The sequence below is a fragment of the Heteronotia binoei genome, chromosome 10 (genome assembly GCF_032191835.1).
Source record: "Heteronotia binoei isolate CCM8104 ecotype False Entrance Well chromosome 10, APGP_CSIRO_Hbin_v1, whole genome shotgun sequence".
Classification (NCBI taxonomy): Eukaryota; Metazoa; Chordata; class Lepidosauria; order Squamata; family Gekkonidae; genus Heteronotia; species Heteronotia binoei.
The window spans coordinates 71,445,257-71,470,282 of NC_083232.1; the positions used below are offsets into that span (position 1 = coordinate 71,445,257).

At 38.5% G+C, this 25,026-nt stretch overlaps 1 protein-coding gene across 1 annotated transcript in view; it reads left to right on the forward strand.

Annotated features, from left to right (window-relative positions):
• DNAJC13 (DnaJ heat shock protein family (Hsp40) member C13) overlaps positions 1–25,026 on the forward strand; it is a 63,886-nt gene that overhangs the window by 16,969 nt on the left and 21,891 nt on the right. Inside the window, exons 6-32 of the mRNA XM_060248895.1 lie at positions 757–957; positions 1,348–1,554; positions 2,645–2,740; positions 3,034–3,125; positions 3,609–3,775; positions 3,911–3,990; positions 4,072–4,241; positions 6,719–6,818; positions 7,401–7,508; positions 7,745–7,900; positions 8,780–8,836; positions 10,373–10,494; positions 11,162–11,237; positions 12,754–12,849; positions 13,060–13,203; positions 14,873–14,887; positions 15,590–15,672; positions 18,130–18,283; positions 19,818–19,921; positions 20,027–20,186; positions 20,599–20,661; positions 21,103–21,204; positions 21,605–21,709; positions 22,319–22,521; positions 24,128–24,212; positions 24,386–24,540; positions 24,839–24,884. Of these exons, the coding sequence (XP_060104878.1) occupies positions 757–957; positions 1,348–1,554; positions 2,645–2,740; positions 3,034–3,125; positions 3,609–3,775; positions 3,911–3,990; positions 4,072–4,241; positions 6,719–6,818; positions 7,401–7,508; positions 7,745–7,900; positions 8,780–8,836; positions 10,373–10,494; positions 11,162–11,237; positions 12,754–12,849; positions 13,060–13,203; positions 14,873–14,887; positions 15,590–15,672; positions 18,130–18,283; positions 19,818–19,921; positions 20,027–20,186; positions 20,599–20,661; positions 21,103–21,204; positions 21,605–21,709; positions 22,319–22,521; positions 24,128–24,212; positions 24,386–24,540; positions 24,839–24,884 (3,147 nt within the window). The remainder of the gene's footprint in view (positions 1–756; positions 958–1,347; positions 1,555–2,644; positions 2,741–3,033; positions 3,126–3,608; positions 3,776–3,910; positions 3,991–4,071; positions 4,242–6,718; positions 6,819–7,400; positions 7,509–7,744; positions 7,901–8,779; positions 8,837–10,372; positions 10,495–11,161; positions 11,238–12,753; positions 12,850–13,059; positions 13,204–14,872; positions 14,888–15,589; positions 15,673–18,129; positions 18,284–19,817; positions 19,922–20,026; positions 20,187–20,598; positions 20,662–21,102; positions 21,205–21,604; positions 21,710–22,318; positions 22,522–24,127; positions 24,213–24,385; positions 24,541–24,838; positions 24,885–25,026) is intronic.

Below are 25,026 nucleotides of genomic sequence, written 5' to 3' on the forward strand. Positions count from 1 at the left end.
TGGGGATTGGGGGGAGGGTTTCAAATCACTGTCTCCTGGAAGAGTGCTTCCTGCTGCTCAGCTGTTCTGGCAAAGTATTTTATTCTTTGTTGTCTTGTGCAGTCCCTTTTTTAAAACAATTCTTATTTTCACAAAAATCAAGTATACAAAGAAAAATAGTAGTCATCAAATTATTAGTTACAATTTTTTCTATTATAAAAATTACATACTTTAAGTCAAAATTAAAAGTATATCATTTTTACATATAAAGGATTGGTAGGCAAGATTTCTTGTTCCATCAAATAAGTTACCACAGGATACCATGGTTCAATAATTTTTTCCCTCATGCAGTGATGGTGGTACATTTGAAGAAAATGCTTTAAAACCTTTAAAGGGACTGCACAAGGAACTGGAAAAACAGCTGAGCACTCAGCTGGTTTTGCGGCTTTCTCAGGGAACAGAAAGCAGGGATTTAAAGGAATTAAAAGTCGCTTTAAACCCATGCTTTCTCTTCTATCCATAAAGCAGCACGAACTGCTTCAAAAGTTCATAGATGTTCGTGATGGTAGACCCGTCACAAACTTCAGTTTGTGAACAACGAACAAAGCAAAATTCATGATGAGTTTCAGTTTGTGGCTCGGTTTGTACCATCCTTACTGTTGAAATGTATGACATGCTGTTTTGGCAAAGTATTTTATTGTTTTTGTACTAAATAACTGCTCTGCTAAGGCGTGGTGCTAATTTTTTTTTTAACTAACGGTTACTTTTCCCCCACAGAGATATAATTGTTATAAGCACCACTGGAGTGATACAAGAAAACCTGTAATTCTAGAAGTGACTCCTGGAGGCTTTGACCAGATTAATCCCACCACAAATAAAGTTCTGTGTTCTTATGACTACAGAAATATTGAAGGATTTGTTGATCTCTCTGATTATCCAGGAGGTTTTTGTATACTTTACGGAGGGTTTAGTAGACTAGTAAGTATAATATTTACTGCTTATGCCTGGATCCGATTGCTAATTGCCTAGAATTTTATAGATACTGTCAGTTGGTTTGGCAAAATCAGGAAGTTATCCAGTATCAGTAATAGTTCTACATCATTTTTTAAGAATTGAAAAAAAAAGTGTATCCTTAATAAAAGATTATTATAGGTACTTTGGGTCTGTGGGTGGGTATTAGAAGGTTATAAAAATATGGGAAATCTATCTTTTGAACTAATTAATGCTCACTAACACTATTTATTCTGTTTGGTTTTATATAATCAGTTTGCAAATACCCATTGGATTCAAAATTATGGGTTTTTACATTTATGTGCTTTAAAAAAGTTATGTACAAAATAATTTATTTGAATCTGTTGTAATTTTCAGCATTTATTTGCTTCTGAGCAAAGGGAAGAAATTATCAAGAGTGCAATAGAGCATGCTGGTAATTACGTTGGCATCTCCTTGAGGATAAGGAAAGAATTATTAGAATTTGAACAGTATTTGAGTCTTCGCTTTGGGAAATACAGCAATGATGAATCTATTACATCTTTAGCAGAGTTTGTGGTGCAAAAGATAACCCCTAGACATTCGGTAAGGTTTAATAACTTAAATGCATCACTTGTGTGCCAGAGTTTAGGAAAAGACCCTCTGTTGTCTTTCTCCTTCACTGTTTTTAGTAATTGATTTATAAATGTTGTTTACTGTTAATATATATACTTAACATGGTATTTCAGGAAAACTGTGCATGCTGCTGTAGTATGAAAAATTGGCAGAGGAATATTAAATGCAGGTATGAAAGGAAATACACAGATTTGTAGTATACATAAAATTTCTTTTAAAAATACACTGAACGTTTCATTGATATGTAAACACTGTACTCAAGGCGAGGCATATGCAAACAAATGGCTACAATTTGAAGATCAGTCAGTGATGTCCCAGAGCAAACTCAATTTACAAGCAGTTTCCAAGGATTAGCTATTGGCAGCGGTGGGGGGGAGGAGATGAACCCAAGTTGAACTTGGGTGCCATATGTCCCTTGCAGGAACCACAGCAGCTCCTTGGGTCCCAGCCTTGGTGTCTTCCATACCGAATGATAAAGTATAGAGCAGGAGCACTGAAGTGTGTTTAAATTCTGTATGGTGGCCTGGTTATAATAATTTTTATAACATTTTGTTACAAATTAAGCTTCTCTTTCTAGTATTATGCATTACTTGTGGAGAACTTTTCTGATTGTGGGCATTGTCATTTTTGTTATTGCCTAGATTGTCATTGTCTAGATTGAGAACTGTCATTGTCTAGACTGAGAACTGGATCCAGTCTAAATTAGTAAATTCTACTGATTTCCGTTTCTGACTACAAAGCGCCACCCCTTCACCATGTCATCCCTATCCCTTAGGCTACTTATCCCCCAGGAACAGCATTTTGTAGAGATCTTTGGGCTGCAGTGGGAGCGGGAAGGCTAGGAGAAATTAAATTATGTTGTTGTAAAATTTGATCTGTATCCAGCTCTGAAATTTCTTATACTCTGGAATTTTGTATCTTTTCCCAATTAACCTAACAGCTGCATCTAAAATTGACATAACTTCATCCTGTTGATTTTTAATAGAGAGCAGTTGCCTCAAATAAATATTTACTGTAATCTTTGATCGTTAGACTGTAATGCACTTTCCCCGTTTTTAAGGAACCGGTGAAAAGGATATTGGCTCTTACAGAAACTTGCTTAGTGGAACGTGACCCTGCTACATATAACATTGCAACACTGAAGCCCTTAGGAGAGGTAAAAGGACAACTTTGTTATGGGTTAGAAAATAATAAAAGTAACAGGTCAGGTACAGTGTCTAATGTGACTCTTGTTTAAGCTTCAGATTATGGTGCTAAAGCTTAAGGCTTAGTTTTAAGATTCATGACAAGTCTTTGTATGCACCAGAGAACGGACTGGGCAAAAAAAATCAAAAGTATGTCTGCAGGTTACATTCAGACCTGTAATTTCTAAAATTTGATTGTCAATAATACAGAATAATAAAGCTGTAGCATGGCCACCTATTTGATACAGGGGTTTTTATTTTTTAGGTATTTGCACTAGTGTGTGATTCAGAAAATCCACAGCTCTTTACCATAGAGTTTATCAAGGGACAAATCCGAAAATATTCTTCAACAGAGAGGTATAGTTAAAAGTTCTTGAACTTTTCTTTATTTGGGATGTTGGCAGAGGAATGATAGTCTCAGGCAACCCGTATTCCAGTGGTATTGTGGAATCAGTAGTGGTTGTCTTCATAGCATTGATGAATGGTTGCTCTATATAAAACCTAATTGTGACTTAGTGGAAGAGCCTCTGTTTTGCAACTTCAATCCCCAGCAGCTCCTTTTAGAAAGGACCAGGCAACAGGTGATGCAAAAGAGCTTTGAGAACCTGGAAAGCCACTGCCAGCCTTAGTAGACAACAGTGACCTTGATGGCCCAATTCAGTATGAGGCAGCTTCATGTGTGTTCCCTAGAATAATATTTACATGTTCTTGAGTGCTTGTGAGCATAGTAGGCTTTATTCAGCTTCAAAACTATAGTTCTTTAGCATCAAATCAAAATAGTGATTTTAATAGGTAACAAAAGTAATTGAAACTGTTTTTCTCCTCCTCCCGCCTTCCCAGGGATTCATTGTTAGCCAGTTTACTGGATGGTGTAAGAGCATCTGGTAATAGGGATGTTTGTGTGAAAATGACACCAACAGACAAAGGCCAGCGATGGGGTCTGCTAAGTATGCCAGTGGATGAGGAAGTTGAAAGTCTTCATCTGAGATTCTTGGCAGCACCTCCAAGTAAGTCTTCAATTTTGGCTGTATAGTATGTTGCAATTTAAAAGTCCCTTTAAACATGAAGCGGTCTTTGTGTTGTGTATGAATGTCTTATAATATCCTCACCTAATACTTTTAGCCCTGCTTGCTGTATTGCAGATGGCAACTTTGCAGATGCAGTCTTCAGGTTTAATGCTAACATTTCATACAGTGGGGTTCTGCATGCAGTGACACAAGATGTGAGTAAAATTCTTCTGTTCCTTCTTTAATGTTCTGTTTTTGAAGTCAAGGTTAATATATTTTTTCCTTCATTTCTTCAGGGCCTGTTTTCAGAAAACAAAGAAAAATTAATAAATAATGCCATAACAGCATTACTCTCACAAGAAGGGGATATTGCGGCATCTAATGCAGAGCTTGAAAGCCAGTTCCAAGCTGTTAGGAGATTAGTTGCTTCAAAAGCAGGGTTTCTTGCTTTCACTCAGCTTCCGAAGTAGGTACTTGATTTTTGACATCAGCTTTGTAATGGACAATCTGTGTAGCATATTCTATCCGTTTTATTTCTGAACTCTTTTACTAAAGCTTGAATTCTTCACAATAGGCCAAGATGCTGTGGTGCTGATCCTTTGTTCAGGGGTTTACTTTAGGTGCTTAATTCAGGAGTTTATTTATAATAGTTCTATCTAGGGTTGCTATATCCAGGTTGGGAAACTCCTCAAGATTTGGGGATGGAGTCTGAGGAGAACAGTGATCTCACTGGGGAACAATGCAATACAGTCAACCCTCCAAAGCATCCACTTTCTCCAGGGAAATTGATCTCTGTAGACTGGAAATGAGTTATAATTCCAGAAGGTTCCCAGGTGCCACCTGGGGTCTGACAGCCCTATGTGAAATATTTCTTTAGAATCCTGCTTGAAGTGGTTCACAAAAAAAAAGTATTGCAAAGAAGCCATCTAAGCTTCATTAACTGATCTAAATGTATGTGCTTTTGCATGTTATCTTAATAAATGGAAAGGAATTATGTAATTACTGTAAAGAAAGATAGCTGGTACTTTAGAGCCAGAATCCAAATTTTCCTCCTTTTCCACTGGAGGTTTATGAATAGGAATATTCATAAATTGTTGTAGTCGTTCCTTGCACAGAAGAAGGAAGGAAGACCTGGTCAAACTATGCAGAGAGTAAATAAAACGTGAAGTAGGGTACTTTTGTTTTCCTTACTATTAGGAATTCTTAATGATGAAATAAGTGCAATTTAGGGGTGTGCAAAAAATAAGCAAACTGTAGTTTGGGTATATTGGTCCTGGAGAATATTTGTATTTCCCAATATTCCAGAATCCCAATATCAGCATGGTATTTGTATTTGGGAAGTATTCAGGTTTGTAGATTTTTTTCAGTTCCCAGATCCTATGAAAAGCATTATAGTCATTGGCTATATCTGGAACTTGGGGGGGGGGGAGGGTTAGGTAGAGGCACCAGATTTGCAGCCTCTCCTCAACCCCCCACCAAGACTGAAAAAAATTGGACTGGGGTCCAATTGTATAGGCCCAGAAGAAGGTGCCCCATCCTCCATTGTTTCCGATGGAGGGGGAGAAAGTTTCTATTGTTTAAATGGAGGGGAAGAAAGGCATTTAAAGAGATTATGACCCCTTTAAATGCCTTCTCCAAGCTGAGAGTTCACTCCAAGGCATTTAAAGGGACTGAGAGCACTTTAAATGGCCTTTAACTGCAGCTATCCAGTGTTCCTGAAAAAATCCTGAATATTTTTGGAATGTTTTGGGTCAGCCATTTTCTATAGATGGATAAATAGCTCATTGGCTAACCACCTGAAAAAATACCCCAAAATATTGATAACGTATTTTCAGGTATTTTTTCAGTTTGGTTTATGCTGCATGCACACCCCTAGTGCAGTTAGAGGGCAAGCACTCAAAATTGCTTTCTCTGATTGCACCATCAGTTAAGTATGAGAGGCTTAAACACAATACTGACAAATCCTCAAACTTGCTTGCATACATGTTTCTCTGTAAAGTGGATGAAGAGATAGGAACGGATTTCTTTACGGTGAATGTTTACTTAGAAGGTAAGTCTTACAGTTCTCTGTGAGTCTTGAGGAGATAATGCTTTCATTTCCCCCTAATATTCTTAATGAATATTAAACAAGAATTTTAGTTTGGCCAGTTCTGTGCTGTCCAAAGCTGCCAAGCGTATCTTCAAGTTCCTGGAAATAATTTTGCAATCTGAAACTAGAAAGTAATTAACATTGATTTCCTGTAAAGTTCAGGGTTACTGTTCACAAGAGATCTCTGAATAGGCAGCATATCAGTGCTGTTTTCAGATGGAGAGGCTGAATTAAACATGTTAAATTGTGACAGTCTGCATTAAGGTGTTGCAAATCATGATTTATGAGGTGAACAAGCTTGGAAGCCTTTGTGTTGTGTATTCCTTCTCTTGTAATCACAGCCACAAATTAGTGTTCTGGTTTAAGAATAGTTAGTGTTGCTTCCAGTTCATTACACTGTCCAAATTTGGGCACCTTAACAAATTTAGAATACAATATGAGTATTCTAAGCTACAGTATATTCCTGGTGTAGAATCCCAGTTACTGGAAAACAATTAAATCCTATTGTAGCATTCTGAGATTAAGGGCGCCAGGGTTATATTCAAAAGGAGTGCACTAATGTTCCATGCATCTGCTGAAGTGAACTCTGCTAGAATCAGTTTTGTTGATCTTTACAGTGCCATCGGATTGGTTTAATTTTGCAACAAATTGGAGAGAAGTCCTAAACCAGGAAACCTTTTATTGTTGCACTATGTATGATGTAGAGGAAGGACAGAATGCATGAAACAAGGCATGTTCATTTCACAGATTGTGGTTTGTTCATTGCATGGAAGAGATCATTGGAGTACTGTTCAATATTGGTTACCTTGCTGCTTGTTTTTAGTATTTAGTGTAAAATCTTGTTCTCTTAAAAGATTTCGGGAACGCCTGGGTGTGAAGGTAGTGAAGGCTCTTAAGAGGAACAACGATGGAGTAACTCATGCTTCCATTGATATGCTTTGTGCCCTCATGTGTGTAAGTACTATATTTTGTCAAGTATGATGAAGTAGGATTTTTATCAGTTATCATGGTTTCTTGAGTTAGTGACAGGATTCCTTAAGGGAATGAGAATTGTTAAGTGACTATTAGAACCTTCTAAAGAAACAATGGTTTACTCCTTTATGTGTCCATGGTACAGAAAGCTAAAATAAGTGGAGAAGGAATTGGTGTTTTTGTAGCTTTTTGCCCTCTTAACCTACTTAAACCTGTGGGACATGTGACTGTGTTTTCTTTTCCATGATGGCAGGAGAAGAATGGGAGAGGATTTAAGAGCCTGGTGAAAGCTCTGTTAACTCTTCAGCTTGTGAAAGAGGCGCTTTGGCATCTTAAAGATCTTAATTTTCAAATGAAAGAAAACTGGTTGTCTTGGCATGTGACATCCTGAATAAAGTCTAATTGTAGTAGAACAATGTATCTTATTTTGAATCATTTAATTTGTATCATAGTTTTACTAGTATTTTTACAGCCATAGCCGTATTACATTAGTGTTCATATACTAAGATCTCTAAAAGATGGTTTGAGGAACGGTTCTGTTTTAAATGCTTCGTTTATCCATAGCCCATGCATGATGACTATGACCTGCGGCAAGAGCAGCTAAACAAAGCATCCCTTCTTTCTTCAAAGAAGTTTCTGGAAAACTTATTGGAGAAATTTAATTCCCATGTGGCAAGTATTTTTAGATCACTTGAATGAGGATGTTTTGCGTGTTGGGAGTAGATGGGAGACAGTTCCTGCTTGTTAGAATTTGATCACATGTCTCCTTAATTGTTAAATGCTTTGTTTTTATAATGGCATGTGGAAGCTTAACTGAAGGCAGTATTAAGCAGAAGTTTCAATAGAAGATGGGAGGGATTTGCAAATAAATTTCTTTACCTGAAATAATCAGATCTTCTTAATTTCAGGAACATGGAACGGGTGCCCTAGTTATTAGTTCACTTTTGGACTTCCTTACCTTTGCTCTGTGTGCTCCATATAGTGAGACAACAGAAGGGCAGCAGTTTGATATGTTACTAGAGATGGTTGCATCTAATGGGAGAACCCTCTTTAAACTCTTTCAGGTGAGACTGGTAATGAGAAATAAGATGCTTGCAAAAATAATTCCACTTTTTCTATCCTTCGTTGAAAGCATTTTATAAATGTCATACTAAAGCAATATTTGTGGAAGGATTGACTAAGGAAAATTAATATGTATTTTAAAGTTTAAAGATTAATTTTATCTGAAGTTTTAATGCTGTATGATTTTTTTGTTTGTAATTTTTTAATACAGGCCATTCATGGAGAGGGTGGGTTATAAATAGGAAATAATAAATAAATGTCTAAGTTTTAATACACTTGGAGAAGGTAATTCAGCACAGTAAATTATAAAAGCTTTCCACATTTTTTTCTAGAATGGTCTGTTCTGGGAGGCTATGGATGTGTGTATTATAAGACCAGACACCGGTTAATATATCTAACAGTTTCAGATAGTCAGAATGGCAACTGCAGTTCTAGATCATTTTATTGTTCTTGATGAGAACAACAAAAGATAAAAGAGGGGGGGACTTAACCCAAAAGAAATTGAATTAAGAATCAAAAGGTTAAGGAAAAAAAATATAGCTCTATGTCTGAACTTAAAGCATAAATATTTTCAAATATACAAAAATATGCATATATTTATTACAAATGTGTTAATTACAAATATTTATTAAAAACAAATATATGCCCAAATAATAGCCTTAATTCAGAATAAAATCCTATGTTAATGGACCATTATTGACTCTGGCCAAGCATGTTTCATCCAGTTGGCCTTCCTCAGTGGTCAGACGGTATCGTTACAGAATAGCTCTGGACATTACAATAATAGTAATTTCTTGATGACAACATCTCATCTGAGATGTCAATACTATACTAAGAAACAGTGAGATAATAGTTGCTTTCTGTATCATTTTGTTTTACAGCATCCTTCCATGGCCATTGTGAAAGGAGCTGGGTTGGTTATGAAGGCAATAATAGAGGTAAGATTTATTGTGTAAGTGTTTTAATATCATAGTGGGAGTAGCCGTTTTGATCAGCAAACATCTTGTACAAACTAAATATTGGAGAAATCATTTTGGGAAGAACAGTTTCTGATGTTCTCTTTGCTACAACAATTGCATGCATAGTATTTCAATTTCTGTGTAGCTATAGTTCAATCCAGTTTTTTCTTGCATGCAGATCAAGCAAGTGGGTTGCTTAGTACTTGGAGTGCTGTAGGTGTAATCTTCATAACAAAAGGTTCTGATTTGAGACACTTTCTTGTTTGTGTGTTCTGTTAGAGGTGAATAGAACAAGCTTTCGAGTAAATATGTCTAGTACATTTTCTATCCCATCCTTTCTGCCAAGGAACACAGGAAAGAGCACACATGATTCTCCCTTCCCCATTTTATTTGCACAACAACTTGGGCAAGGCTTGCCCAAGGGATCCCAGAAAGTTCCACAGTAGAGTGAGGATTAGAACCTGGGTCTCCCAAATCATAGTCCCATAACTCTATCGCACCATGCTGGCACTACAGCAGGGGCAGGGAACCATTTTTCTGCCAAGGGCCATTTGGATATTTATAATATCATTCGCGAGCTGTACAAAATTATCAACTTAAAAAACAGTGCTCTGCCGAGGGAGAACAATTCAGGCAAGCAAAATTAATGCAAATAATTGTTTTTTTATTTTAAGTCATGTGGAGAGAGCCTAATTCAGCACACATACGCACATCCACCAACCTAGGCAAACACCTAGGTCCAGGTATATTAGACCACATCCCCTAATATTAGCATATTAGGTCACACACTCATTAGCATAGTAGGCCACACCATCTGAGATAATCATGTGCAAATTGAACTGGTGGTAGCTGGCTCCCACCCCACACCCCTGCCACCCTTCCCTCCCTTCAGCTGCTTCCAGCAGACCTTTAAAGGCACCCACATATCCCAGCAGCAGTCCTTCACAATGCTCATGAGGGGGGGGGGCTTGGCTCAGCAAGCCCCGAGGGCCAGACCAAGTGATCTCGAGGGCCATAAACAGCCCTCGGGCCTGACGTTCCCCACCCCTGCGCTACAATATCCACCTCTATGAAAAGCTAACCTACTTCCAGATCCTTTAACTGGATATGTCAAGGATTGAACCTGGGACCTGCATGTCAAGCTGATGCTTTACAATTGAGCCACGTCTCCTCCCATCTGCAGTACATTACAATTAACATGATCCAGAATTAGCTTGGGCCCAGTGCAAAGTATTAAGACAGTACTCCAGGATATATTGGAATAAAGAAGCAGTAGGTACTCTCTCTTTGAAAATGTAAAAGTCATTGGTTATACAGGTAAATTTGAATTGAAACTTCTGGAGAAATAGGTTTTAAAAGTAGTGATTCAGTAAAACATCTTTATTTCACGTTAAACACAGAGGCAAGGCTCATTCTCCCCAGTTTCAAATGCTTCAGTAATTTATATTGTAATGTAAACGCAGAATAACTTAACTAAGATTTTTTCATAGTTATCTTCTTGCCCTGTTTCCAAAGGAGGGAGATAAAGAGATAGCAACCAAAATGCAAGATCTTGCCCTCAGTGAAGGTGCCTTACCTCGTCATTTACACACTGCTATGTTTACAATAAGCACAGATCAAAGGATGCTTACAAATAGGTAAGTCTAGAATTAATGTCGCTTGATGTTGCTTTTTTGGCCTAGTTACCCTTTCCTGTAACAGCCTCTTAAGTTCTCTTTCACCCCACTTAAAACTGATCATTAAAGAAAAGTTTTATGGTGACTAAACAGTGCTCCTTTTTTCTTGCTTGACCTTCCCAACTATGAATACAATACCTGAAATGATCCTAACATTCACAGAGGTCCTGGCTGTAAAGTCTGAAAGGCAAAAGTATTACATATAACATCAATAAAATGAATGTCTTATGTTATAGCAATAGAAAGAACTTCCTCAGGAGGTGGGGGGTCTCTCCTTCCTTGGAGGTTTTTAAACAGAGAATAGATGGCCATCTGACAGCAATGATCCTGTGAATTTAGGGGAGGTATTAGTGAGTTTCCTGCATTGTGCAGGGGGTTGGACTAGATAACCCTAGAGGTCCCTTCATACTCTGATTCTATTATTCTAATTACAATAGGTAGTAAGGTTACATTTTTAAAAAATCTACACTGATTTTGGAGAAAAACAGTCATAAATCAAACAAATACAAAGTTAGTTGGGGCTAGGTTGTAAAATATTCAAACTGAGCAATAGTTCAAATACTGTGAAATGGACAGAACTTTAATTTGTTTTCTAGCAAAGAAATAATCAGTTTTTCAATTTTCACAGACAGCTAAGTAGACATTTAGTGGGCCTATGGACAGCTGAAAATGCAACTGCTCTGAATTTGTTGAAGCGTATTTTGGTAAGAGAAACTGTTTTAAGTGTTGCTCTTATTTATAAGGTTTTGCAAGTTGACTTAACTGCCCTTTATACAACAAATGCTTTAATAGCAGGAGAAACACTTGCTGAGTGAATGTTGCACTGCAATTATGCTAATAGAAGTATCTCACACAGATTAGGACTGCAGTGAGTTTTAGAGGGTTTTTTTTCAAATCACAGTCCTTTGTACTATCAGATGCCAGTTCACAGCTTTCAAGAGAAGCACTCTTTGGTTATGTTTTGAGAAGTGGAGGTGCCTCTAAATACGTGTGTATTTTATAGTGAAGCACAGATAAAATCTGGTTATCTAAGCCTGGGTCTGAAGAACTGTGCAAATAATTCTGCGGAGCAAAACAGGAAGTCCAGTGGTACCTTAAAGACTAAGTTTCATGGTTTCATGGGACATAGAGTTCACTTCTTCAGACACAGCAGCAGAAAGAAACCCCTTTATCTTAGTTTTAGAGAAATGGGGGAGATAAAGTGGTTTCTTTCTCTAATAGTATCTGAAGTGGGGTCTCACTAAAGCTCACAGTAGAATAAACGTTGTTAGTCTTTAGGGTATCACTGTATTTTCTTTATTGTTATTATAGACTTAAGATACCTTCCCCACTGGAGTAAACTAATTCTGCATACATGAGAAATTTGGTCTTGTGTTTCTTAAAAAGCAATTCCCTCATTGGAGTAAAAACATCTTTTGAAACTGAGGGTAGCTTTAAATGCAGTTTGTCATATTTTATCAGGATTCTCCTGTTCAAAGGTGAAGTTAGTAATTCTATTGGGTATACCCAAACCTTTTGGTAGTTCTTAAGTAGTTCTTTCGATGTCAGCCCCCAAATAAGAAATGGCTGTGCACAAAACCTTAATATTGTACATGGAGATAGATGTAATGTGAAGGCTGCTTTACACAATTATCCTATATACAGATGACGATCTCCATTTAGGGTGTCAGCATTTACAGCGTCACTTATGTGTGAAAACAATGCAAGCGCATGTGGTGCAACAACCTGTTTAGAAATCACTCTGTAGCGTATGTTGGGGATTTGGGAAGGATAAGTAGGTATGGAATTCCCAAGTCAAAGGTCAAATTATAAACAGGGGAAAAGGCAGCAGTGAAAAATGGGTAGCTATGGAAAATATTCCAAATATCAGCAGTGAAGAGAAGGAAGTATGGTAGCAATCTTAAATTGGGCCAAAACCTCTTAACCAACATTCAAGCAGAGGACAAGTCCTAAATATTTTCTGTAAAGAGACTTATAGCTCAGATAAGAAAAGTTAACTATATATTGGATTGTATCCCTTATATTTCAAAGAATATTGTCTCAGCCATGTTCATGTCCTTGCCTGGTGTCTGTGTATACATTTGCCAAGTAGTTCTTAAAATGCATTCTGGTTTGCTTTTGGATTCAGGAACTGAATGTTGTTTAAAGAAATGTTACAATGTTGTTACAGTATTGTAAAGAATCTAAAGAAATGCTTTTTTCTTTCTTTTGTGGCTTAAGCCATTTGGCTTGCTGTCATACCTAGACAGCAATGACCCAGTTCCTGAAAAGGATGCTGATCGGATGCATATTAGAGATAACTTAAAAATTGCAAATGTAAGTATAAATAGGAGGAGGTTTGAATTCTTTTTGTGCATTTTGTTATTTGCCTGTACCTATTTTTAGGGATGAGGATAATTTAAAATAATGAGGGTTTTTTTTAGGGATGAGGATAATTTTAAAATTTTAGGGATAGTTTAAAGTATGTTTCAGATGTGCAATTTGCATACTCCCAAAATGAATTTTGATCAGACCTTTGTTCTGTAGGATCAATATGGCAAGTTTAATAAAGTGCCAGAGTGGCAAAGACTTGCAGGAAAAGCTGCTAAGGAAGTTGAAAAATTTGCCAAAGAGAAGGTTGATCTTGTTTTGATGCACTGGAGAGACAAAATGGGAATAGCACAGAAAGAGGTAAGTGCATGTTGCAAAGCGTGCTTACTTGGAAATGAGGTCTCCTGGAACTCAGTGGGGCTTGTTTCTCCTTCTTTACAGAGAGTGATTAAAATCTGGAATTTGCTGCCAGAGGATGTATTGATGACCACAGGAATAAACAGCTTTAAAGGGGGATTAGATAGACTCATGGAGGAGAAGTCTTTCAATGGCTATTAGCTATAATGGCTGAGGGGAACCTCCACATTCAGAGGCACTAAAGCCTAAGAATCCCAAGCCAGGATGCAATATCAGGGGAAGGTCTTGGCCTCTATTCCCTGTTGTTGGCCACTGTGTGAAACAGGATACTGGACTAGATGGATCATTGGTCTGATCCAGCAGGACTCGTGTTCCTATGTAAACATGCATAAGATTGTAGCCTTAATATTCTGTTCCTGCATTTTAACATCTTCTGATTGATTAGCCCCCGCTCCTCAAAACACTTTCGTTTAATTATTGATACTATTGGAGCAATTCTGAAGTTCTTATGTGTTCAACTTTGTCATCTTTTGCTTTTATTGCGTTCATAATAATTAAAAATAATGGAGATATGGCTAGTCTTGCCATATAGGGTGTTAAAAATTAGGAAGTGGAGTTCCCAGCTTATTCATAGCTTCAGTGACGGATTCCAGCTATTGGAATGTTCCATATGAGGAAATTTTGAATACGAAAGATTCCAGTTCTTAATGCTGGACAAGAATATTTGCAGTTCCCCAGTCCCCCCCCCCCCTTTCCATCATTTTTAGGGATTGTGAAATTTATTGGACTTGTACATGGTTATCTAGTTGAAACACTGCTTTTAGGAAGTGGCCTCCTTTTTTTCCATGGCTGTTCTTGATTGGTTAGGTGGGTGATGAGGGGCAACAATCATACTTTTGACAATAAATGTGCATAGACTGCATATACCATCCATACTGGCATATTTTGTTGTATTTGCCTTGATCCTTTATTTTTCCTCTTGTTGTGATTCTGCTGTGGGGCTGAGTTAACTGTGCAGCTGGGTCTCGTTTCCCTTTTCTGCTGGGCCATGCTTTCATTCCTCTTTGTGCATCTGGCTAGCTTGTGGTTCTCTTAGAGCAGCCAGGAATTGATCTGTAGAAACAAGCACAGTCTGAGTCAAAATGACTTGTTTGCTGAAGTCACATTCTGTTAACACGTCAGGGCTTTCTACTTTGCTCTTGACATGGCAATAGAGAGGGTAAAATGCATCTCAAATGCTTCATAAGTAAATAAGCTCTATGTGGAAGATTGAGCTTTGCATCAAATTATAGTCACATTGAGTTTGATACTGAATTATCATATTTTTGATGGGATAAAATGAAAAATCAGGCACTAGTTCAGTTTTTATATATAGAAACTGCCTTTTGAATTGCTCAGTTTATGGCATGTTCTGAGGAGTGTATTTAAACTTTCCAGAACTGCATGTATTACAAGCAAAACTACTAATGATCCCAAAAAATGCAGTCTGTTTTAAGTTACCTGTAGACAAGATATTGGCTTGTGGATTCAGGTTTTTGCCTTTGCTGTTTAGTGAGCATGTTGACAGTGAGGCTTTTTGTGCAGTATTCTAACTAACACAAACTTTTGTGGACCATCTCTTCTTGTCAAATATTGAATTTTGTTTCTTCTTCTGCTCCCCAAATACAACCAGGACAGAAACAATATGGTGAGTTTGAGTCCTCCTTCCTTTCTGTAGACTGCCTTGAATTATGCTTGGCATGTGGAGACTTCTCTCGGTGCAAAGTAGAATTCCTAGTATCCTTTAGCCAATAGGGCACGTAGTTTTCTCTGTAGCTACTTAATGTCTTCTGCAAGGAAGTAATTGTGTCAGCACTAACTTGATGTCCTCCCTTCTTATTGTGGGTATTCCATTCCAGATTAACAGGTGTGATTGTCTTTCCCAATCATTTTGGTAAAATTCCAAAGGTACAACTTACCTGTGAACTAGTTTGTCAGTAGCATGGTACTACCTTGATATTCTGCTGCCTCAGCACCTGGCGAAGAGATGGGTCTCATTAACAATAAAAGCACCAGTTTGTTAAAAGAAGCTGGAACACGACCAAACTAATCCCTTGCTTTGCTTATCTGGCTTCCATAAAACTTATTCTTGCAACACAGTGACCCATTTTCACTTTCTGTAATAGTCTACTTTACTCTACTTTCTTCTTTGGCTAGAAAAATAACCTCACATATCTACTGTGGACTTCAGGTATCTCCATTCAAATAGAAACATACGATCAGATATTTTGTGTGCGTGTAACTCTTGGAAATGGTTCTACTTGTGCAGAACCATTTCTCAGAACCAGTCTCATCCACAATATTCTTGAAGGGTTGTGGCCTCCAGTTTAGTTAATTTTCTTTTTGGCAGAATATTAATCAGAAGCCAGTCATATTGAGGAAACGAAGGCAAAGAATAAAAATACAAGCAAACTGGGATCTCTTCTACTACAGGTAACCATTCTCTGTGGTTAAATTTCTGTTCTTTTCGTTGTGCATATAGATTGGGCTGTTTCGTTAAACTTTGGTCAGATCTGCAGTTCTGAGGTTTATGTACTGACGCATGCCATTAAAATCTGTAAAACAAGATAGGTGTTAGGAAGTGAGGCTGAGCCAAGAGTTCCTTTAGTAATGCCAAGAGTCTTCATGTGCCAGCAGCCTTTTACATTTGAACAGCAGTGGTTAGTTTAGAATCACTATGATCAATTTCAGGTTTTGGATTGGACCCTTCAGAGGTCATGAGTTAAGGGGGGGCGGTGTTTTCATTTGATTTCTTTGCCATGTGTTGGGTTTTCCTTACAAGAGTCTCCCAAATCTTGGAGAAGAGTTTCAGGATGAATGGCAGACTGCTTAGGAAGAGAAAGTCAGGGAAGGAGCCATTCTTCCAACACCTTCTTTGAACTCTTTTGGCAAAATAAAGCCACACTTCAGAAATTATGGCAGAAAGTTAATTCTGTTATTTCCTAAGTGTAAATACATGCACTGAATCTCACATGGTATTGTGCTACTGTGCAACTTAAAAAAATACATACAACAAAGTGGGGAGAGATTAAGACCTTTCTTCCCTTTGTGCTGGCTCTTTGTCCCTCATGGGCGCTTCCCCCTGGTGTCAGATGCTCTTTAGCTCATTGGAAGATACTGCTGCTGCATGAATGGAAGCTCCTAATGTTACCCAAATAGCCCACGTGTGTATATACTCTCTGTAGAATTGTTCTCCTTTTAAAGTGTCCTACACCTATACACACATACGCTCAGGGCAAATATTGTTGCCTGATGTATACCAAGGTCCAAAATTTGATCTAACATCTCATAAGGGTGTTCCGATTCTTAGATATAAACATGCATGGATTTAAAGGTAAGGATTTACTAAGAAAAAGAGTAAACAGCAAAGAGAATTAGTGAACTGAATACACAGTTTGAAACGCCTGCCCACAAATGTTCTACAAATCCTGATTTCTGCTAAATCCTAATATAAGCAAATGTTACTGATCTAAGGAGAAATCTGAAGGAGGAGAGAGAAAGATATATAAGCCTGCCCTGGGGAAGTTGTGTAGAGTTCATGAGAGGTAGGAGGAAGCAGCATGGAAGAGGATGAAGTGGAGGAGCTAAGTAAGTCTTCACAGAATTGGAAAGCAAGTCATGCAGAGTCTCGCACACATTCCCCACTATGCATTCCCACAAGTGGAGTTTGGAGCCAGTTGTTGCTGCCCAGTATTGAAAATGCAACCAGTGGCTGGAACAAAGAGCAAGGGATCTCTGGGCTAACTTTATACCCCAGAAGTGTGAAGATGGAAGGCAAAAATAAGATAGTTCTGGAGCCACAGGTTTTAAAGTTCTTTGGTAGATCAGTGTAATAACCATTGCATGGTGAAGATATCTCTCAGGGAAGGGGGGAATTGAGGATATTGATGCCTTCTTTGATGTACAGCTCAATTGGAATAATAAGCTATGCTATACAGTCATTATTTGGTTGAATTCGGGGGGAGGACATAGTAAAGGAAATATATCAAAATAAGAGATGAATGAGATGACATGTCACTCTTCTTAGCTCTAGGAGAGATCCTGTTGGTGTTTATGTAATGCCAGAATCAGTTAACTAAGAGACTCTTATTACCTTTTTAATGATGAAGAGGATGAGCACGCTGTCTTGCATTTGTCTGTTCCCAGGTTGTCTGATTGCTGCTTGTTCAGTCACCTTGCTCAAGAATGCTAAATTTGAGACTGGACTAGTAGTTATTTTATTCTCCTGTGTCCACACACCATTGCACACTTTATGGCAGGGGCAACCACCCCTCTCTCATTTATTGTCTTCTGGATCCAGCCGATCCCACCCCCTGCCAGCAGATTTAAACAGCCAGGAGGAGTAAGGGTTGTTACATACAACTGGGTGATCTGTCACTCTGGGACTGTCTGATCTTGTCACTGCTAATGTAGACTCCACTGATATTTGATTTACAAAATTGTTGCAATGGATTGCAGAGCAGTCTGCTTCCTCCTGTAGGTCAGAACCCAACAGGCCCTTGACCACTTGAAAGAGTTCCACAAGTCTACACTGTGTGGATGTGGTGGTGGTGGAGAAAGTGTTTCTTCTTCACTATTACTGCCACAGAATAGGCTTTAAAATGAGCTCTAGCCTATGCCTTAATGGATTTGTAATTAGTGTCTCCCTGCTTTCCCTCTAGCCATCTCCCTTATCTTCTCATTATTTGCAGTCCCTCAGTAAATCATGTTGTTGCTTGGGCTTAGTACTGACATAGACTACAATCCTATTTTTATCCTCTTGAGCTGTTCCATCATACTACACTTCCCTCTGTAAAAATGCCCTCCTGAATTACAGTATCAAATAGAAGTGAAAAATGTCTGCCAGTATCAAAATATGATGTAAAAATGGCTTCCCATATCTTTGTATAGATTTCTTCAAGATCATGCTAGATCCAACTTGATTTGGAATTTCAAAACCCGAGAAGAATTGAGAGACACCCTAGAGTCTGAAATGCGGGCGTTTCAGATTGATAGAGAACTTGGTAGTGCTAATGTCATCTCATGGAATCACCATGAATTTGAGGTATGTCTTAGAAAACATTTGTTTCCTGCAAACTCAGTTTGTCATATTTTAAAATGCAGCTTTATTAATATCTGTAATATTATAGTGCATATACTACTGATAGTGTGAAAATAGCTTCTCTTTTAAAAAAATGCTTTTTGTAGTTACAGTTCCATGGTCTTGCATGATTTGTGTATTGTAACATGATGCCATTATTAGCATTATTAATTACTCTAAGGTAGAGAATGTAGCACAGACATATCCATACTGACTTCAGTACTGTATCCAAAAAGATACATGTAAGCAAAATTTTAAAATCCATTGTAGTCAGCTTCAGGAAATGTGGAGGCAAAATTTCTAGTGTGGTTGTTAAAGCAGTAGCAAACTTCCGCTGTGTAGTGCTTAAATACTTGCAGATTTTAAAAAGTGTGTTAATATAGAAATATGTACCTCTGGTTTTGCATTTTAAAACTCAAACTGATTAGAATTCTCTCTCTGGTCATTCATTTAAAAAGGAAGCATAATGTATTCTTTAATCTTGACTGAATGGCATAGTAGTTACAAGGTATTAGTAGGTGGATTATCAACAGGTAATCCATGTGGGGTGACTTTAAATATGCACCCTTTAATGTGACATTAAAGAATGTTGGATATATGAAGGGTTTAGACCTTTCTCTTGAGCAGAATGCTTCTCAAATAAGCTGCTGCTTTGTTCTGTCTCAGAGTTGCTATGTACCTAGAAACAAACAGGAGAAATAGGGGTTCCCTAAATGCTTGCAATAGATAATCAAGACTTTATTAAATCCCCCTAAATCTGTTTTGGAATATCTGCTTCTGAAAAACTTCCTTTTTAAATGCATGACCTGAGAGAGAATTCTAATCAGTTTGAGTTTTAAAATGTATGATAGAAATACACTTTTGTTAAATGTTAACACAATAAAAGAGGAAAGGCCATTTTAATTATCAGAACTACAATGCTATACTTCTGAATAAACATCAATAGAGATCAAGTTTGTAAATCAAAATATGCTATAGATTCCCCAGTGCACACTAATATTTACATGATAATCCATCAGTATATTTGAAGGGTGATTCATAACGTTTATGTAAACACTGCTATCTTGTACCACTTGTATATTTTATCTATAAACTTGACTTTAATTCCTCCATTGAAGTTTACACTTACATCCTCATCCATATACAGCTGCCTTATACTGAATCAGACCATTGGTCAGTATCATCTATTGTGATTGGCAACAGCTGCCCAGGGTCAGAAGCAGAGGTCTTTCACTTCACCTACTGGTGATGTCAAAGACTGAACCTGGGAGGTTCTGTATACAAGGATGATGCTCTATCACTAAACCATATCCCCTGCCAGGCTTAAGCCATTATCATCAGACATACTCCCTTTTCTCTTCAGATGGGGAACTATGGAGACAATTATATCTAAGTGGTGTTTGAATTCTGAAATGTTATCATTGAGCTATTGCATTTCCAGGAACCCAACATAGCAGTAATGTAGGAAACTTTTGTTTTCCTTTTTTTTGTGCAAAAGGTGAAATATGAATGCCTATCAGAGGAAATAAAAATAGGAGATTATTACCTGAGATTGCTGTTGGAAGAAGATGAAAGTGAAGAAAGCGGAGCAATAAAAAAATCGTGAGCTGCTGTTATGATCCTAAAGTATCTCCCCCCTTCTCCCAAACTCTTAATGTGATCTTTTCTGCACTATAAACCTTTTGGGTTGTTACTGCTTTCTTACAGGTATGAATTTTTCAATGAATTGTACCACCGTTTCCTGCTTACCCCTAAAATAAACATGAAATGTCTCTGCTTGCAAGCCTTGGCCATTGTTTATGGCAGATGCTACGAAGAGATAGGCCCATTTGGTGACACCAGATATATTGTGGGGATGTTGGAAAGGGTAAGCATTTCTTAGTTAATGTGCAGGTGCTGGGGAGCAGGGAAGGCAAACATGACTCTCCTGGATGTTGAGCAAGCAGCTTCTTACAGCTTGCCTGTGCTGTCTCCTGAATGTCTTTGTTAGTATGTACATTTTTGGAGTGTAGGTTCCTGAGCCAAACACACCTGATAACTGCAAACTGTAGAAGATAAAGACGCCAATAAAAATTGACTACTATGAAAAAGTTACAGCATAGGATTCTTCCTAAGTTTTGTATTTGCACAATACAAAATTGGAAGCGATTGGATGATTGCATCTTTAGTCTGTCTGCTAAAGTATAATTAAAAATAAAAAGGGCTTGATAGTGATAGCATTGTACCATTGTTCTTTGACTTGTTCTCAGTAAAGTTAACTTTTCCATCCTTTTTCATAGTGCACTGACAGACTTGAGCGGGACCGGCTGATACTCTTCCTTAACAAACTCATTCTCAACAAGGTAATCAATCTTACATTGCAGTCTCATTTATTCATTCATGCATACTCTGCTCTATCCCCAGGGAGCACACATAGCAGTTTACAACCACTTTCTCTCCTCTTCTATTTTATCGTCACTACCACCACCCTGTGCATTGTGTTAATTTAGTGTGTGACTGGCCCAGGGTTACCCAGTAAGCTTCCGTGGCAGAATGGGGACTTCTGCAAGCTGTTTTTCTAGTTGATCTTTTCTGTTGCCAATCCTCAACCCTATAACTATCAATATTTAGTCCCTTTCTGCAATAAATTGCTCAGGATTATGTTTTAAATTCTATCTGTAGCAATAGTTAGAGAAGCAGGGAAGAAGAGAATGCCACAAACTTTAAGCCATGGCAGACTTTTCACCAAAATACTTAAAGCATGGTTGATATTCCATTCACAATAATGTTGTTTCTTCTTACAGAAAAATGTCAAGGAGCTCATGGATTCAAATGGTATCAGGATCCTTGTGGATCTTCTCACTCTGGCCCACCTTCACACAAGCAGGGCTACAGTACCATTGCAAGTATGAGATCTGTAGCTTATTACCCTTCATTGTAGGGTTTAAAAGCACGTGCCTAAAGTATTGGTCCCTTGAATTTAAAAGCTGTGTAATCGCATTGGAATTTTCTGAAATCAACTCCCAATTGAGTCACTTCAAGGTGGGGAGGGGATATTTGTATTGTTGGAAAATTTGTGGTGTGTGGCTAGCATATTTGAGACTGATTGTACATCTTCTATGTGATATCTGCTGGACCCTCTGGTGTGAAAGATTGCTGCTACTTAGAAGTTAATACCTTAAGATTGCCTGCGTGTGATTAAAATATGCCTTTACATTCTTGCTGAACAGAGAATATTCTAACTGGAAATCTGTCATTCCTTCCTGGATTAATGTAATGATCTGGTTTGTCTCATATTCTTCTTAGAGCAATGTAATTGAAGCGTCACCTGATATGAAGAGAGAGAGTGAGAAAGAGTGGTATTTTGGCAATGCAGACAAAGAGAGAAGTGGTCCGTACAGCTTTCATGAGGTAACTTCCATTATAAAATATAGATGCAATAAAACTAGCACTACATCATGTTGTTAGTAGATGATTAACATGATTGTCAAATGTGGTCTGGTTTGCTTCATGCAGTCCATCTGGACCTGCTATCTCTGTGCATCACGGGCTTTAATCCAGTGAGCTGGTGGGATGGAGCTGAACATGAACACATGCAGAGTGGTCTGCGTGGCTGGTCTTATGCTAGTAGTGGTGGTGACGTTCCTAATCCACAATCATGCTGAAATTTCCTTGTTTTTAGACATGTGGGACTGCCAGGGCTAGTCTCAGAACATTGGTTAGCACAGAGTTGTACCCAATCAATTTTTTTCTCTTTGGACTGGCATTTCTTTTCACTGGTCGCTGTATTTGAAGCTGCGAAAGAGAACTCTGCTGAGTCATATTAGCTAGGATTGTATTAATTTGGTGTGTCTGGAACAGCTGATTTGGGGGGGGGGGTTGGCAAGGGGATTTCTCTGTGCTCTGTGGCTTGGCTGATTTTGGGGGGTGAGCAGGGAGCTTGCTTTATGCTCTGTGGCTTGACCTTAGCTGCTTGTAGCCATGCACATTGTTCAGTCTTGCAATCAATCTCCAACTTAGATGCAGGATTTGTGGACCAAAGGGAAGCTGACGTCGAAAACTCGTTGCTGGGCCCAGGGCATGGATGGGTGGCGCCCACTGCAGGTTATCCCTCAGCTGAAATGGTGCCTCCTTGCCACTGGACAGGCTGTACTAAATGAGACAGATCTTGCTACGCTTATCCTCAACATGCTGGTCACAATGTGTAGCTATTTTCCTAGTAGGTAAGATATCATCTGGAAGACTCTTCTGTATTTGCTATAGCTGATATTCCCTCTATGGCAGAGGTGTTGAATTCATATATTTTGAAGGCTGGATCTGACATAAATGTAATTTTGTGTGCCACAAAATGTAACACCAGGTACTGGAGATATGAACTTTGTAAAGGTGATTTTAGGTGCCAAATGACAATAGCAACCTTGATTGGATTAGGTGTGATATGCAGAGGGGTAGTAGGCATGGAGATACCAAGGAAGGAAGGAAGGAAGGAAGAGAGAGACAGGAAAGGTAGGTCTTAATTCCATCCAGAAGGATGCAAAGAATAAATGGACATGTCTGACATTAGAAACCACCACATTCAGTTGCTGACCTAAAAGTAACAGTTCTCTTACAAAGGAATTCCAAGGGGAGATTAGAAAGAGAGACTGCTGAATTGCAATTGATAATAAAGCTCAGCTGAAATGGTGCCTCCTTGCCACTGGACAGGCTGTACTAAATGAGACAGATCTTGCTACGCTTATCCTCAACATGCTGGTCACAATGTGTAGCTGGACTGAACTGAGACCTTGTTTGCCTGTCTCATTATCAGTGTGCACTATTATCATTTGGTATCTGAAATCACTCCACTCTCCATGATATAAGGACCAACCCAAGTGTTCTAATTCCTAATCAGGGTCCTTTTGAAAGAAAATAAATCCAGATAGGAATAGAGAAACCCAATCTTCTTTTTTTAAACTACTTTTCAGAATCAGCCAAAATAATTTCCTCAATGCTTGTCAGGAGAATCCACCCACCCATCCACTCTCCAAAGAAGAAGTGTGCTTGTACACAAAAGCTTATACCTGGAATAAAACATGGTTGGTCTTAAAGCTACCATGGGAATCCAACTTTGTTTTCTCTCCCTCTCTCTTCCCCCCCATCCTTCCTCCCAAAAGAGAAGAAGCAGCCTTGGAGAATGAAGCAAAAGCTGTGTGTGTGAGAGAGAGAGGCTTGTCTTTGTGTATCTCCTGCATGAGCAGAAAGCAGCCATGGAAGTTTTCTCTGTATGTGTAGGGGCGGCGGGGAGGAGACAAGAGACAGGGAACAGGGTGCAGGAATCAAAGAGCCACTGAGGGAGCTGGGGGGAAAGCAAGTTTCAGTGCAGGTGCAGCAGCAGCCCTGGAACAGGACACAGGATAAGGAAGTTGCTCAGGGGACAGATTTGAGTCCTGCATGGGCCACATCCAGCCTGTGGGCTGCATGTTTGCTAGGGGAATAATTTTGTGCAAATACTTCTACCATGCACAGATTCACAATCAGGCCAGTCTACCGTTGCTACACAAAGAGGGATAGAAGCATATTTGTACCAACACTGTGGAAATGTGTGAAAGGGAGGCTCTGGTCATCTGAAGCAACAAAGCATCTCCTAGGCTGATACACCATACTTAATAATAAGTAAAACCATTACAAAGCTGACTTCGGGACAGAACTGGAAAGGCATGTATTAGCATGGTGGATATGCTGATGATTGTGAAGCAGAAAATGGTGGGGAAAATACCTGAAGTGAAAGTAGATAACTGTGTATTTTGGATTATATATGCCCATTGATAAGGAAAAACCTGTCATTTTTAGAGATCACGACAATGCCATTATAAGACCTCTACCTAGAGTGAAGAGACTTCTTTCAGACAGCACTTGCCTTCCCCATATCATTCAGGTAAGCTGATTTTTTTTGTTTTTGTTTTCTTACCTTTATGAAGGAAATATACTTCCGTTATTGTGTTATCCCCAGCATCTTATTTTATCTTGAAGGATCTTCTCTTCATCAGACATTAGGAGGCAGTAAGTTATTGGGATGTATGGTCTAAATAGTGTTATATTTCATTTCAGCTGTTGCTGACTTTTGACCCCATTCTTGTTGAGAAAGTGGCCATACTGCTTTTCTACATCATGCAAGACAACCCACAGTTACCTCGTCTTTACCTTGGTGGGGTATTCTTCTTCATCATGATGTACACTGGTTCCAATGTACTCCCTGTTGCAAGGTGAGAAAACAAGGAATGTTATATTTGTGTGAGGTTAGAAGGGGTAGAATAGTAGATTAAAACTACTTCCCCGTATACTGATGTACAGTAAATGCTCAAAGCTACATTGAGTACTGAGAGAGAGGGTTAAGTACTGTGGAAAGGAGTCCCAAAAGGAATGTTACTCTTGATAAATTTCTGGGGAGAATCCAAAGATTAAGGGTTCGAGCAGGCAGGAAATCATCCAAGTGTGTTAATCTGTGTGTTTTTGTGCAGCTCATGGTAGTTAGCTAAACAGATGCTTGAACTTGACTTCTAGGTTTCTGAAGTATACACATTCAAAGCAGGCTTTCAAGTCGGAAGAGGTAAGCAGTAGTACAAAACAAATTTGTAATGGTCCTTCTGATGAGAAGTACTGATACGTGTTTAACTTCTGTTTAGCAAGTGTGTGCAGTTTTAGCCATTTGAATGTTTTACTTTGTGCTGTTATGGTATTCTTGTAAGGGC